We start from the raw sequence: 16,147 nt of genomic DNA, 5'->3' as shown, positions 1-16,147 counted from the left end.
CGCCTGTGTGTGAAGCACAGAGGTGTGCCCGGCGCACGCGCCCGTTTGTCTGTCTTCGGGAAGGCGACCCAGCAGGCTCCCTTGGGGGCTCGCTGGAACGCTGCGTGCGACACTGGTGTAGCTGGGGGACGTGGTCTCCTCGTCATAGTTTGCTCTGACGTCCTTTTATAGTCCTCCGTCACACCGACTGGGTGGCTTCGTGGCAAACATGCATTCGCCCCCGTCCGCATGCTGTCTGGGTTTCGTGAGTGCGGCGCGCCCTCGCCGTCACCCGGACAGGCTGGCCGTGGCTTGGGCCGGCTTTCCCACACGTTGCGTCACGGGGACTTGCTTGGTGGACGGCGGAGTCGTGCTGCCTTCTTCGGGAGAGCAGCCGTGGAGTCTTTCCTTTCTCCACGATGAGTGGGAAGTGGGAAAGTGGTGCAGACACCACGCGTGAAGTAAACGTAGTTCTCATACACACGGCGCAGTTGACGTGATCACGGAAATGCGTTTGGAAGGAGCGAGGTCAAGCAGCCCTCGGTGAGCTCGGTCTGTGCGGGGTCTTGGCCCTGGTCCCGTTGACAGCGGGTTTACATTCCCATTAATGCTCCGAAGCGGATCCTTCCCTTCCCCGCCCTCCGCACATTGCTTGGAACCAGCGTTGTAGAGCTGGGGCGCTCTCTCCGGCTCTCCCCGGGGGATGAGGGGCTGTGACTTGGGCATTGGGATGTCTTTTTATAACTTCATTTTATTTTCTCAGTGTTCCAGAATTCATTGTTTTGGGTTTTTTTTTTTTTAAGGATTTTTATTTATTTATTTGACAGAGATCACAAGCAGGCAGAGAGTCAGGCAGAGAGAGGCGGAAGCAGGCTCCCCACTGAGCAGAAAGCCCGATGCGGGGCTCGATCCCAGGACCCTGAGATCATGACCTGAGCCGAAGGCAGAGGCTTTAACCCACTGAGCCACCCAGGTGCCACCCAGAATTCATTGTTTATGCACCACACCCATGCTCTGTGCAATCTGTGCCCTCCATAATACCCACCACCAGGCTCACGCATCCTCCCACCCTCTGCCCCTCCAGAACCCTCAGTCTGTTTCTCAGAGTCCACAGTCTCTCATGGTTCATCTCCTCCTCCGATTTCCCCCAACTCCCTTCTCCTCTCCATCTCCCCATGTCCTCCGTGTTATTCCTTATGCTCCACAAATAAGTGAAACCATATGATAACTGACTCTCTCTGCTTGACTCATTTCACTCAGCATCATCTCCTCCAGTCCCATCCATGTTGCTACAAAAGTTGGGGATTCATCCTTTCTGATGGAGGCATCATACTCCATAGTGTATATGGACCACATCTTCCTTATCCATTCGTCCGTTGAAGGGCATCTTGGTTCTTTCCACAGTTTGGTGACCGTGGCCATTGCTGCTGTGAACATTGGGGTACAGATGGCCCTTCTCTTCACAACATCTGTATCTTTGGGGTAAATACCCAGTAGTGCAATGGCAGGGTCATAGGGAAGCTCCGTTCCTAGTTTCTTCAGGGCGCCCCACGCTGTTCTCCGGAGCGGCGGCACCAGCTGGCAGTCCCACAGCAGAGTAAGCGGCTCCTGAGGAAAGGGATTCTTGCTCCTCTCTGTGTCTCCAGCGCTTGGTGCACGATCGCGTGTTTTCTCTGCAGCACCTGCACCAGCCGCATGGTCGCACGCACGTTCACAGACACATGCGGCATGAGGTTCCTCAGTGCGCGTGACAGGCCTTGCGCCAGGCCCGTCGGCCTCAAAAACCCAACACGTAGTGATGCTTCCGAAGGAGCTTTTTGTCAACTGCGTGACTGAATTCCAAGTTTATCAGAAAGCCTGGGAATGTGAGAATTGACAGTGTGGCTCAAGCCACATGGCCTCAGTTGCCGCGCGAGCTGATGTGGCAGGAAGGCGCCCGGCAAGGATGGTGAAGAGACATCCTTCCCATCCTGTGGACTTGACGTTTCGTGTCGATGGCGGGAGTTGCTGACGGTGTTGGAGGGAGGGAGGAGAATGAAGGCTCCTTATTATGGGAAGGTGGCTCTAGTCAGAAGGTCAAAAGCCATTCTCAAGGCTTACAAGTCAGGACGAGCCGTGAAGTCCCCAGGGTCCACAGAGCAGCAGGAAAGCCCATGTCACACGTGCGGCTGGCTTGGGGACATCTGAAGGTTGGTGGGGGACAGGAAGTGAAGAAGGGGTAGGGAGGATGATGGGGGGCGGCGTGTGGGGCAGCCCCCGTCACCCACCTGCGCACCTGTGGACGTCCCTGCCAGCCTTGCTCGGTGTTTCACGGCAGGAGGCGGCCGCGCCGTCAGGCAGTCGGGTGGCAGTCCTGCAGGGGCAGGTGCTGCTGGTCAGAGGCGTGCGGGCCGCGGGGCAGACGGGGAGGCTGAGCCTGTGTGTCCATGGGGTAGAACAGCACTCCCGGAGGGAGACTGGGCAGAGCTGGGTGCTACAAGCTCTGGGAATGGTGAGGCCTTGGACCCTAGAAGGTCTGCGAAGCCAGAGAACCCTATGGCCCCGGCACAGCAGACCCACAGACCAGTGGGACAGAATCCAGAGCCCAGGAGAAAACCCTGCACACACATGGGCAGCTAACGTAGGTCGGGGTCAAGAGTAGACCGTCTCCTCAGCCCTTGGAGCTGGGAGCACTGGACAGCTGCGTGCAGAGGAATGAATGGACCTTTGTCTCACACCACACACGATGGACAGGGAACTGAAGACAGAAACTGCAGTAGTTCAAGACGAAAAGTCTTTGACATTGGCCTTAGCAACATCTATTTCGATCTGTCTCCCCTGGGAGGGGCTGAAAAGCTGAAGCAAACAGATGGGATTTCATCAGACCAAAAAGCCTCTGCGCAGCAGGGGAACCCACCAACAAAATGAAGAAGCAGCCTATCGAACGGAAGAAGATGTTTCAAACCATCCGTCCTGTGAGGGGTTAACATCCAAAAACATGGGAAGAACTTAGACAACTTAGTACCGAACAATTAAAATGCTCCCAATTTAAAAATTGGTGGAGGATCTGAAGACATTTTTCTAAACAAGACCTGTTAGATCATCTACAAACGCATCGTTGATCGCGATCAACGCAAAACGCAAATCGAACTACGGTGGCACGTCTCCTCACACTGGCCCCAGTGGCTCGTTCACCAGCACGGGAGCGGCAGGTGTTGGCGAGGGCGCAGAGAAAGGGGCAGCCGCGTGCACCGCAGGTGGGAGCGCAGACGGGTGCAACCGCTGTGGGGAGCAGCGCGGAGGGTCCTCAAGACGCTAGAAGTGGGGTTGCCCTGTGACCCAGCACTTGCACTTCTGGGTGTTATCCAAAGAAAACGAACACTCGGTCACAAAGGTACGCACCACCGCTGCATTCCCAGCAGCCTTGTCTACAGTAGCCAAGATGTGGAAGCGGCGCCAGCCAGCGTCCGGAGAGGAGTGCGTGCAGGAGAGCTGATAGGCACGCACCACTCGGCCATTGAGACGGAATCTTGCCGTTTGTGACAAGGAAGGACCTGGAGGGCACAATGCTCGGTGAAATGAGTCCGAGAACAAGTTGTGGAATCTAAATGACCACCAAACACCGGAGACACGGACGCAGAGAACGAGCGGGTACTTGCCGGGGGGAGGGCCGGGGGAGGCGAGACGGAAGGGGACGCAGAGCTGCGAACCTCCGGTTATAAAGGGAGGCAGTCCTGGGGTGCAAAGCCCAGGGTGGGGAGTGTGGCCGGTCATACTGCAGTGACGTGTGGGCGGCACAGGCAGGCGCTTGTCCCGGGGAGCACGCCGTAACCTACCAATAGCCGACCGCTGCTGCGTGCACCCGAAACGGACAGTGCACGTCAGTCGCACTCGGTTTCCCAGAAGAGAAATGCGCGAGGCGTCCATCCAGGCACGGCAGCCGCACTGTGATGCGGCGGGTGCTCTCCCGGAGTGAGCTGGGCACACCGTCCCGCAGTGTGGCTGGCGAGTGGGGTGGGGGCCCTTTTCTTGGTAGGAACTGTGCAGGTGTCCCATTCTTATTTTTGACACACGTGTAGAATTGTTGGTACTAAGGAGGTTGAAAGTAGTATCATTATCTGTCGCAGTCATATTTATAAACTGTCCATTACCACACCCCACCGTAAAATAGAAACCGCAGGTTTGGTGTGCGTCAGAGGGAAAAGTGTGTACAGGAAGTTCTTTAATTATGTGAATCTGAGAAGTAAAATTTTTTTTATCATAATAATGTGTTAAATGATTTTTCAGAACTGTTCATTTGGGCACACTTAACAGGTGAGCTTGGGGCTTGTTCTAACAGGAATTGACGTACAGTATCTTTTGACGATAACAGAACTACCATGTTCATTTCAAATCTTTGATGTAAATAATTTCTAGATCTTTCTTACTTCATTTGGAGGTTGAATTATTTTGTTTTTAAGATTTTATTTATTATTTGACAGACAGAGATCACAAGCAGGCAGAGTGGCAGGCAGAGAGAGAGGGAAGCAGGCTCCCCGCTGAGCAGAGAGCCCGATGTGGGGCTCGATCCCAGGACTCTGGGATCATGACCTGAGCTGAAGGCAGAGGCTTAACCCACTGAGCCACCCAGGCGCCCCGGTTGAATTATTTTTAATTACATTCTTTAATATGACCTAGTATTTTAATTAATTCTGCTTTACTTCACGAGGATGACATAACCAGAAAACCCTTTTAAATTGTACTTCTTAACGTAATTTTGATTTCAGGAAACTTAGGTGCCATTTAATTGAGGTACTAAAAGGGCTAAATAGAATTCTGCAAAAAACAAAATTTATAAAACTGAGAAGCATCCCTGAGAAGAGCTGCCCTCTGAGATTCAGGAGACCCGGGTGTACGTACCGTGTCCGTTCTCGTAAGAAGGTTCGAGTCTCCGGAACAGCTTCATGAAAGACGGGTTTCCTTTCCGTCAGAGTAGCCTCGGCGTCGTGGCGGGGCTCCGAGGCCGATGTGCTATTGTGTTCTGGACACTACCGTGTGTGGAGTCACCGTAGACGTGACGATGCTTCGCACAAGGTCTCCTCGCCGTGTGCACCGAAGAAAACAAGCTCGTTGATATTTACGGCTGTCTTGTGGCCGGGTGGACGGCCAGCTTCCGACGGGCTGCGGATATGCTAGCTCGTGCCCACGTTGGGGCTGGGTCAGTCCGGGTGGCCTTTCTGCACGCTGTGAAGGAAGCTCGGCAGAGCCCAGGGTCACCACCCGCACACACGTTTCATTCGCACCCCGACCTGCAGACACGCAGCTGTTCATGCGGCCGCAGGTGGCTTTACTCCTCTTGGACGCGGTAAACAGAATTCCTCCTATGGTGTTACGTCAAGTGACACACGTCACAGTGTTCAGGGCTTTCAGGATCATGAAGGTGTGTGACATGGTGAGTCTGTGTGTCACTTTTAATGATAATTCACCAGTTTTGAAAATGTTAGCTTCTCCTGCCTTTCACGGTGCTACTTCACTGTTTGGCTGACCAGGACCCCTCATAACGTTGACCTGTGTGTGCTCCTCCCCGTACCGCCTTCCTCACACGCCAGGAGTGGAGGCCTTCCTGTGCTCGCGCGCCTGTGTGCCTGGCCCGCACGGCCTGGCCGTCCCCAGGAGGGAGCCCCCCACCAGGCAGCTCCCCGGTGGGAGCCCAGGGCACAAGGAAGTGCCCTCCCTGCTCACTGACCTTCCCGTGGCTCCACGTGATGCACACGGAGGCTAAGGGTTCAATGCTTCCATTTCTGTCCAATGAAAGTAATTTTTCAAAATTGGTTTTTTAAAAAACTGGTAGGCACACTAATTTGGGACTGATTGATGTCTTTCTCAGGCAGTGTCCTAGACTGTAATGACAAAGACAGTGACTCTGTTTCCCAGTTTCACGCCCGTCTCAGAACAGGCACAAGTGATATTCGCAGCAAACAGCGCGTCTGAACTGAGAGGCAGAGCCACCCTTCCCTCAGGAAGCCAGACCCCTCCACACTTTTCTGGAGGGATCTGGGCGGGACGCGTGTCCTCCATAGGGAAGGACATTGCTAGCGGCTGGAACTACAGAGCAGAGCGTTCCCACTCCCGAGGGGCACTCAGGTCTGAGAGCATCGGCCCGTGAATGTCCGTTACAGGCCAGGGGTCCTGGTCCCGCAGATGACCTTACCTTCCTCTGTGGCCTGGTCTTTGTCGCAGGAACCCTCACCCAGAACGAGATGGTGTTTAAGCGGCTGCACTTGGGGACCGTGTCCTACGGAGCAGACACGATGGACGAGATCCAGACCCACCTCAGGAACCCATACTCACAGGTGAGCCCGTTGGCGCCAGGGACCGCCTGCAGGAGTGCCAGGCTCGGCGAGCCGGCCTGAGCCTGTCGCATCTGCTGATCTGGAAATCGGCCAACGTCTTTGTCCTAAAACACTCAGTTCTCATTTATAAATCAGGAGACAGTTTTTGGACCAATCTTAAGTAAGCGTTTCTGTTCTGTAAAATGATAGAAAAAGTATAATGACCTTAACCATTTATTCATATTAAATAATTTCTTAGTGAAATAGTGGGAAAAAAATCACTCGGTATAGGAAGTATTTTAAGGCTGTTAAGTAGAATACTGCATCACAGGTGTTTCTTACCAGTCCCTCTGTGTTTCTTCATAATTAGTAAGACTTTCTCATATTTTTTTGCCTCTTCGATAAATGGAAGTAGACACACAGTGTCATGAGCTGTAGTGTCCCTGTCATTCTGCCTCAGCAGCTGTCTGTGCACAGCGGCCCTCATGACCCCGTAGCCCTTCTGCTTCTCCTTTATCATCATGAAGTGAAACTCCGACGTCCAGTGTTTGATCTGCAAGTACGTCGGCCGCTCTCTGAGGTGCAGGAGAGACACGGCCTCGTAGCCACAGTGTTTGCTGGAGGCTTTGTAGGCCTTGTGCTCTGCAAGTGCATCTGTGGCCTGGGACAGTCCTGACCTGGGGCCCAAGGGCCATGTGTGCCCCGGTGACGTACGTGGGGCCGTCAGGTGCAGGCCACTCGGCAGAGTTCATCTGAGGCCACGCGGGTCCCGTAGCCTGTTCCCAGGGAGTGTCTGCGTTGCACTCATGTGAATTCACCGATTACGTAACCAAACCTCACAACCCCAGGGCCTCTGAGATGCTCGCGCGACAAGGCTGTGGTTTGAATCCCAGGCCAGGTTCCACTTTCCTAGGCTGCTTCTCTGCCTCTCTGCTGGCCTCTTATGGGGTTTGGTCACCGCAGTCGTAACAGGCTAGTGTAGCTCAGGCACAGACACACAGCTTGCCTTCCCCCGGGGACAGGGGCTTGCTGTGCCTGGACCACGGCTGCCCGAGGCTCCCATGGGCCGTCTGGCGGCGGTGCCCACAGAGGCCCTGTTATTCACGTCGTCCTTCTGACTTGACTTTCACAGCCGGGGCTGAGCCACACATGCCCTGAGCAGTATCTGCTCTGACCAGATTCAGTGTAGTCTGCCTCGCGTTCAAGCTTGTGCGGACCTTCTCTTCGGGGATGTTCCTCAGAACGGCGTATACTTTACTTTCCAAGACGCTGTCAAACGAAAAATATCTAATGGATACATGTTCATCGTATGTGATGATCACGTACACAGGCACGCGTACGTGCACACATACACTTAAAACCAAGCCCTTTCTTGGGGCGCCTGGGTGGCTCACTGGGTTAAGCCTCTGCCTTTGGCTCAGGTCATGATCCCAGGGTCCTGGGATCGAGCCCCGCGTCGGGCTCTCTGCTCGGCAGGGAGCCTGCTTCCTCCTCTCTCTCTGCCTGCCTCTCTGCCTGCTTGTGATCTCTGTCTGTCAAATAAATAAACAAAATCTTTAAAAAAATAAAATAAAATAAAAATTAAGAAAAAAAAACAAGCCCTTTCTTAAGTTGGATGTCACTCAGTTCAGTACAGGGTACTCTGTAATCTAGAACATTTGTCAACAGAAGGAAAATCTAAAAAGGAGAAGGAATAAGACTTTCCTTCTCCTGGTAATCTAGGTCAAGGTTGAAACAGTACCAGGTAAAATCTGTTTTTAAAGAAATAAATTTACATTATCCATGAATATTTTAATAGTTCCCAATAAGCTATTTTACTAGAAAAATTAAAAGCAGAAAGGATGAGTCACTGTATAAAAACAGCAAATAGTTGATACTTGTTTCCATGGAGGAGGATTTTAAAAATCTTTTTTCTTAACTACTTGTTGCTTGGCTGGTTAGATAATACTTTTTGGAAGATTGATTTCACTCCTGGGATTCTGTCTTTTTATTAAGATGATAATCGTCTACCAGGTCCTCTGCAGTGTAACACAAATCTCCTAAATCTGGTGATATGTCCACACTGGAGGCATTTGGGGACGGAGGGTGTCTCTGGAATGGCATGTGTGTGGAATTAAGTCACACAGCCGCCAGTAACCCTGACTAAAGCCCTCTGCGGCGCCGCCGTAAGGGGAGACGAGCATGGGCGGCCAGGCTGGCTGGGGACCGCGGTGATGGGTCCGCCGTCAGAACCGCTGTGAGACAGCGCTGTCATCCGGTCCCCGCCAGTCACGGCTCAGCAGCCCTGCATGCCCCGTCCAGAAGCGAGAGCCTTGCCTGCTCGGGAGCAAGGGAGCCGAGGAGTGTCTGGCCCTCTGCAGCGCGGGGGTGGCGGCCGGACAGACACGGGGCGCGTGGGACGTTGAGACCGGCTGTGGGGGCCAGCTCGCCCCGGCGTGCGGTGCTCACGGTTCTGTGCGGTGCTCACGGTTCTGCCCAGAGCTGGGCTCTGACTCGGAGGCCGCCCCGGCGGGACTCCGTTGCTGCCTTAGCAGGACGCTCCAGGTGTGTCCGCTTCGGTGCAGCCCAGAGGCGGGGGTAGTGTGCGGCTCTGGTGCGTCCTTCCGGGGAGGACAGGCAGGGCTCCTTGAGGGCTCAGCAGGGGTAGAGGAAATCACTGCGACCGTCAGGACTGCAGCGGCCGGTCCGGGGAGGGGACGCCCGGGAGGCGTCCGTGCAGGCAGCGGGACAGCGCCAGCACGACAAGGCCACGGGTGACAGCAGCGGCTCCGGGAGAGCTGCCCGTCTCCTGCCTCACGGACGCGCTTGTAAAGATCACACGTGCTCGTAACCCCAGTGGCAGCCGTGTTGTCCCTTCTGTACGTTCCGTATTTCCTCAGACGCAGCCTCCGGCCGGCGGACACACCAGCAGCGCGACGCCACCCAGAAAAGCCCCATCTGCCGCTCCCAAAGTGAGGAAAAGCGTGAGCAGCCGAGTCCACGAAGCCGTGAAGGCCATCGCTCTGTGCCACAACGTGACCCCCGTGTACGAGCATCGAGCCGGCGCGCCCGTCGAGGCCGAGGACGCGGAGGCGGACCAGGACTTCAGCGACGGGAACCGCACCTACCAGGCCGCCAGCCCTGACGAGGTCAGTCGGGGCCTTTCAGAGAATCTCAGAAACCAAACTCCGACCGAGGCACGAGGTTTCCTTCTGGGAGGGTGAGTGTGAGGGGCGCTTTGTTACCGCTTCGGATGGCGCCTGAGCTCCAGCCCGGAAGGCCTCAGCGGCTCTCTGGGATCCGTGCATTTGGGCCTGCTGTGTCCGCATATCCCAGAAAGTCCGAGAGTGAGTTACTGGGAGACAGAGGAGAAAAATCAGAGCTTGAGCGATTTCATAAACGGATTTGTGACCGAGTCAGATCTTAGTGAAGCTGCTGGGCCGCGTTGTCCCCTCATCGTCCCGTCTTCTTGGCTCCACATGAATTGTGAGGTTTGCGTGTTAAATTTACGGGTTGGTTTGTTTGGGGCTTTTGCCAGAATTTGGCTACAGCATATTTATTTCAAAAGAGAGTTGGGTGGCTCAGTGGGTTAAAGCCTCTGCCTTCGGCTCAGGTCATGATCTTAGGGTCCTGGGGTCGAGCCCCGCATTGGCTCTCTGCTTGGCGGGAGCCTGCTTCCTCCTCTCTCTCCACCTGCCTCTCTGCCTGCTTGTGATCTCTGTCTGTCAGTTAAATAAATAAAATCTTTAAAAAAGAGAGAGAGGGGGAATTGGGATATAAATCATTTCAAAAATCTACAGAAGACAGAAACAGTAAAATCTTAAATGTAGCAGATTAGTCATTTCTGACTTACTTTTTTTACTTTCATTTATTTTTTTTATTTTTTTGAAGATTTTATTTATTTTCTCAGAGAGCACACAAGCAGGAGGAGCGGCAGGAGGAGAGGGAGCAGCAGGCGCTCCGCTGAGCAGGGACTCGACTCCAGGCCCTTGTGATCACGACCCGAGCTGAAGGCAGATCCTTAACTGCCTGAGCCACCCAGGCGCCCCCGTTTTTTGATTTTTGATAAAAGCCATTGTTAATTGGTCTGGCTCCCGTTCTGGCAGTGTATTTTAAATTCAGTTTTCTTGCGCACTCTCTCGTAGTCAAGGTTACTGAGCTGATTCTGTAATGAGACCGACAGCCGTGGAAGCAATGGAAGCAAACAAACTTCTTTAACTCCTCGTGGAATTGGATCCCATAATAACCCCCAAAAGTACCCTCAGTCTGGGTTTAAGGAATAAAATCTGATGTAACGTTTTATTAAGGAGGAGCCCGGTGGTTCTCGTAAACAGGACTACTTCAGAAGAGCGAGGTCGCTCCGCTCTCATGACATCACGGCAAGGGACCCAGGTGCCACTTTCCCCTGGGATGTCCATGTCAGGGAGGCCCGAGGGCTGGGGCCTTGCGCCGCTGCTGGGAACCGCAGCATGAAGCCAGGAGTGCTGAGGTGCTGGGGTGTCACGTGTGCCGCAGAGTCTGGGGTGCTGGCAGGAGCGTCACTGTTGTGCTGGGTGATACTAAGTAAGAGCTCAGAAGATAAACCTGTGAGTTTCCAGTGTTAGGAGAGGCGTCCTGTGACTAATAGCTCAGGCTGCAGGGCCGGGAGGACTGCGTAGACGTGTATCATGGCTGTGGCTTGCCAGGGCTCGTGTCCTGCTTCCCTGCGGCCAGGCACACCTGTCCTCAGGACCTCCCGGCTCCTTGAAAGCTCCTTGGGACAATTATGACGTGTTTTGTTCCCAGAGGCGCCCTCAGTCTGTGTCTGCGGTCTTCTGGGAGCCACAGGGGACATGCTGGCACCCCTCATCCAGTCCGCACAGCAGGGAGACTGACAGTTCTATTTTCTTGTCTTTCTTGTGTATTTGCCATTTTCTGTACCTAATGCTTGGTTCCAGAAGCACCGATTGCTGGGCCTAGTGTGGGGCCAGTGCTTCTCCCTTCTGGAAGTGCACCAAGTGGCACCCACAGCTGAGAACCACGGGGCACCTGCCAGCGTGTGCAGCGAACTCTGCGGCAGAGCAGGGGGAGCGCTGGGGGAGTGGGGGGGGGTGTGGTCCCCTCCCCAGTGCCCCCACTGCAGGCCACACAGTGGAGACAGACATGTGTGACCCGCTTACCTTGTTCTGACCTCGTCATGACAAGGAACCAAAATGCAGCAACAGACTCACGGCATTTGACGAAGCTCTGTGCGCCCCGTGTTGTTTAAAAACCAAATTTATGGTTGAAGATGTGCACAGGCGGTTGTTCATTTAGTCAGGAAATTATCTCACTGTAACCAAAACAGTCTACTTTAGAGAAATTAGGCCGTGTCATTACTCATATAAGAGCGTAGAGCTGGTAAAAGACGCCCAAGAAGATGGAAGTTCAGTTTTTCGTTAAATGTGGAAAGCTGAGACCAGTCGCGCTGGCTCCCGGCCTCCCCTCCACGCGTGCTTACATGGGGACCCCTCCTGGTCTCTCTTGTCCTCCCGCAGCTGCCCCCCACGGGTGTGCAGGTCTCAGCCATGCTGCCCCTTCCCCCTGCAGGTGTGCGGGCCCCTCCCACCACGGGTGTTCAGGTCTCAGCCCAGGCTGCAGGGAGGTGCTGGGACGGGGCTGCCGTGGGCAGAAAGGAGGGAGCTTCTCACGGTAATTACTTAGAAACCAGATTCCTGGGAATATCAGGCCTTGACCTTCCAGCAGGACATAGAGCCCTGGAGTTCATAGCCAGGTGGTATCTCGTAGTAAAAGGTCTTTCCCCGCTTCTGGTGCCTGATGACTTTGTGGTGGTGAGCTCCCATCGCGGGGTCACATCATCACCGGGCTGATCAGAGGGAGGAGGGCGCGGGGCACGTGCGGAGGCCCAGCCCCGCCATCTCTCCAGCTCTCCTCGGCACGCTTGGTCTGGAGTCCCCTGGCTGGCAGACGGGACGTTGTTAACACCACGGGTGCACACTGGAGTTCGTGTTGACCTATAAATACGGAGACATCTGTTGTGCCCAAACTCTGCGCGGCTTTTGGAAGCGTGTGTGTGGCACATCTTTTTATCTGGTAATAGGAAATGTAGGTGAAACTGCTAAGAGGAAGAGCTAAGCGAGCTGATCTCTAAACTGCCGTCTTTGCGAGCCAGCGTGGGCCCTGGCCACAGCCCTCTGTGGACGTGGGCCACGTTCCGTTTCACATGAAGAAGGGGTTGAACACATTCTCCACATGATGTAACATTCTAGAAATTCTCCAAAATTGCATACGACTGTACGTTGAAAACTATTTCCCAGTCTTAAAGATGGGAAACTGAGACCACAGATGTTTCTCAAGAAAAATCTTACTGGAAATTGTAAAAATACTATTTACATATTTACCTTATTACCTGTCGAAAGTAAATACAAGTTTTATTGAAAATATGTGGGATTTTTCATCTTTAGGTATTTATATAACCATTAACACTTTTTAAGTCTTAAATCAGGTATTCACAATAGAGGGGGATCTCATTGATTCCAAGATTACTGGACTCAGATAAAAACTGCCAGTCTTATCATTGAATTTTTTCCTTGTTTAAAATTTCTTTCTACTTTGTGGAGATTGGACAATGATTAAAAGTAGCAACACATTTAAATAACCTTAAAAAAATCCCGAACATGTATTTTAAATCTGAAAACGAAGAAAATAGAGTTCGTCATAATTTTTTAAGAGCCCTGTCGATGCGATGTTTGCAGATCCCTCAGGCCCAAGGAAAATCATCTAAATGGTTCATTATTTAGCTTATTGAACTTTGCCGGTTAGGTTGACGGATGATGGCAATGCTTCCCAGTCACCAAAGCCCCGTTTTAAAAGCATTTTTTATTGAACAAAGTGCTTAGAATATTGTACCCTGGAGCTTTATTCCGGGAAACGGCTCAATTGATGTTTTCTGTTTGACCTCAGCTTTGACCCCTCACAACACGTATGGTTAATAAGCAACATTACCATTTCGGAGGCGTCCCTGGTTTTGTGCATTCTGCGTCCTTGCCCTGCTCATATCATCCCTGCGTGTTTATGGCTCTCGTGTCCTCTTCAGCTTTCGAGAGAGCGTGACTGCAGGAGAACGTTCTTGTTGGGTCCCTGCTAGCACAGTCGCCATTCTTCACCACGCAAGTGGCCTTCGTTTTCACTTTCCTGAAGACAGAAAGGGTCTCTTGCCTAACCTACAGACATGCACAGACGGATGTTCATACAAATAAGGAAATTCTGGGGGAGTTGATGGTCAACCCTTAAAGGCTCTGTGAGGTCTGTGAGGTACGGTTGTTAAACTTGCCGGGACATGTCATCGTGGGACATCGGTGATCCTTTAAGGAGCAGCAAGTGGTGGTAATGTTCATGCGTCAGTGATTCATCTCGCATTCCCCACGTGGAGCCCGCTGACACCCTGGCCCTGTTTCTTATGAGTTCTCTGAGAGAGGAGAAACTCTCACTTGCCTGTCGTTTGTCTCTTACAGCCGTAGCATAGCAAACTGCAGCTTAGTAAACATTAGACGTTCCCTGGAAATTCCTGGGTGGAATTAAGACCCTTCCCCCTTCAGTTGTGTGTGTCCCATGCGAGCCCCCAAATGTCGCGAACCAACAGAGTGGATGCCCGCTCCGGAGCCGGAGCCTTGGTGCTCACCGTCGCCGACTCCAGTGGCCAGGGCATGTGGTGACACAAAGCTGAAGACTCTGGCTTCTTTGGGCCCAGAAAGACTGATTGGCCAAGATGTTTGATGCCCGCTGCCTCCTGACAACCAGCTCTTCGTGGCGGTACTCTTCCCCGCGGTGCGGCGGCCCTTCTGTGTCCCGTGTTACGGTCAGGCGCAGTCACCACTCCCCAGTTGGACACTTACTTGCACGAATGAGCTAACGTTGCTGCCAGACCACAAGTGAGCTTTTTAAGACGTGGAAGATTAGCACACGCTTAATGGCCTTTGGCTTCTGGACTCACCGAAGCGAGCTCTAATGCACGTGGTGTGCACCAGTTGTGCATCTGCGTGTGTGCATGCCCAGCGCCGTGGGGCTAACCGGTGTTGCGTTGGCGCGTGGGGGGGCCGGCCCCTCCCAGAAGCAGTGCACCGTGCGCGCGGCCGGCCGTGACTGCTGGTTGGCAGCTTTTCTGGGTGATCAGACTGCGTTCGTGTTTGTAGCGCTGGCGGGTCAGAGCAGTGTGGGGATACCGCACGAAGGTACGCTAAGCCCATGGTCAGGTTACTGTCGATCATGTGCGTGGGAAGAAAGGTGTCCCTGGCGTGTAGCTGGCGGGTGTGTGTATTTGATTGCTAATATGATGAAAGAAAGTTCTCCTAAGCTTTTCAGTAATAGCACAGAAGTTTTTGGATAATGAAATCATAGAGAAAGACAAACGTTAAGATCTTCCCTCATATTTTCTGTCCTATGGAAGGACCCTGGGAACACCGTCCTGCACCGGTTCCTTAGCAGGGAGAATTGTGAGCGCGACGAAGACTGTGTGTCACTGAGTGGCTTGTGGATGAGACGTAGCCCAGCCTCCCTCCTAAATGTATTTTTTATATTCACATTTTAATTGATTTATTGTCAGTAGTTACAGTATTAGAAATTTCTAAAAGCTCAGTAGTCACGGAAATCGTCCTTTGAAATATATTAACCCTTTAAGTTCGGAGTTATCTTTACATTTCACAGGAAGATCTCACAGGATTATGTCCTGTTAGAAGCCCAGCGGCTTCTGGAGGAACATGGCAGCACACAAGGAGGATTTGTTAAACCGCTTTCCCCACATTTCATCCCAGTACTGACAAAACCGTTGAAACAGATCAAGTCAAGCAGAGCACTGGAAACTTCCTTACTAAAGAGCCCATACCTGAGTGCCAGGACAGTTTCGTGTTCTGTGGGCCGCGGATACAGGACCAGGGGTGCTGGATGGCGCGCGCCATCAGGGACCGCGTCCCCGGGAGCAAGAAGACGTGCACCTCTGGCCTCCCCCGACCAAGAGGGCCTTGCTGATGGGGAAGGCCGGCAGCGGTGTGTTGCTGCTCCTGACATAAATGCTGAGCCAAAGACCTGACCATTTCTACCCAGCCCTCCGCGGCTTTGTATGTGTGTCCTGTTAGTACAGAGAACACAACCAGAGAGAAGCCCTGGTCAGGAGAGGCCAGAGATCCAAAGCAACGTCCTGCAAACACTGAACAACTGTGCTCACACTCCAGCCTCCAGGCGCAGACGGCAGTGTGGCCGGGATGGCCGACAACGCTGCATTTCCCTCGGAGGACGTACCCGGGGAGCACTTAGCAGACAGACCAGAGGCTGTGCCCACCAGTAGGAAGAGACAGAACAAGTGACTCATATCAACTAAAAATTCAGAAGGATAAAGTAAAGCCAGAGGAAAGTAGGAGAAAGAAAAGATAAGGAGAGCAAAAAGCAATGATTGAGAAGGCAATAAATTCAGAAATCATTAGCAAAAATAGTAACTAGTATAAATAATACAAACCAGTGGGGCGCTTGGGTGGCTCAGTGGGTTAAGCCGCTGCCTTCAGCTCAGGTCATGATCCCAGGGTCCTGGGATCTATCCCACATCGGGCTCTCTGCTCATCAGGGAGCCTGCTTCCTCCTCTCGCTGCCTGCCTCTCTGCCTACTTGTGATCTCTGTCTGTCAAATAAATAAATAAAATCTTTAAAAAAAGAAAAAAAAATAATACAAACCAGTGAGTACAAACTAAGTGCAAAATTAATCCAACACGAAACTTTTCTGGATCAAGGAGCATATTCCGAAGGTTTCTAAATCAGTTCATGAACCCAACTTAATCCTAAATTCTAAAATCTGATCAAGATAACATAAACATACACACAGTAAGAGACTTACAATTGATCTTATGAACACAGACACAGAAATCCTGTCCTCC

General features: G+C 52.6%; 1 protein-coding gene across 7 annotated transcripts in view; it reads left to right on the top strand.

Moving 5' to 3' along the window:
- The window catches only part of ATP9B (ATPase phospholipid transporting 9B (putative)), a 230,402-nt gene that overhangs the window by 176,278 nt on the left and 37,977 nt on the right, over window positions 1-16,147 (top strand). For all 7 annotated transcript variants that reach the window (XM_047696257.1, XM_047696254.1, XM_047696256.1 and 4 more), the window contains 2 exons: window positions 6,178-6,290; window positions 9,149-9,397. In XM_047696257.1, the coding sequence (XP_047552213.1) occupies window positions 6,178-6,290; window positions 9,149-9,397 (362 nt within the window). The remainder of the gene's footprint in view (window positions 1-6,177; window positions 6,291-9,148; window positions 9,398-16,147) is intronic.

The sequence above is a fragment of the Lutra lutra genome, chromosome 12 (assembly GCF_902655055.1).
Source record: "Lutra lutra chromosome 12, mLutLut1.2, whole genome shotgun sequence".
NCBI lineage: Eukaryota > Metazoa > Chordata > Mammalia > Carnivora > Mustelidae > Lutra > Lutra lutra.
This window is presented reverse-complemented; position numbering and strand designations above follow the sequence as displayed.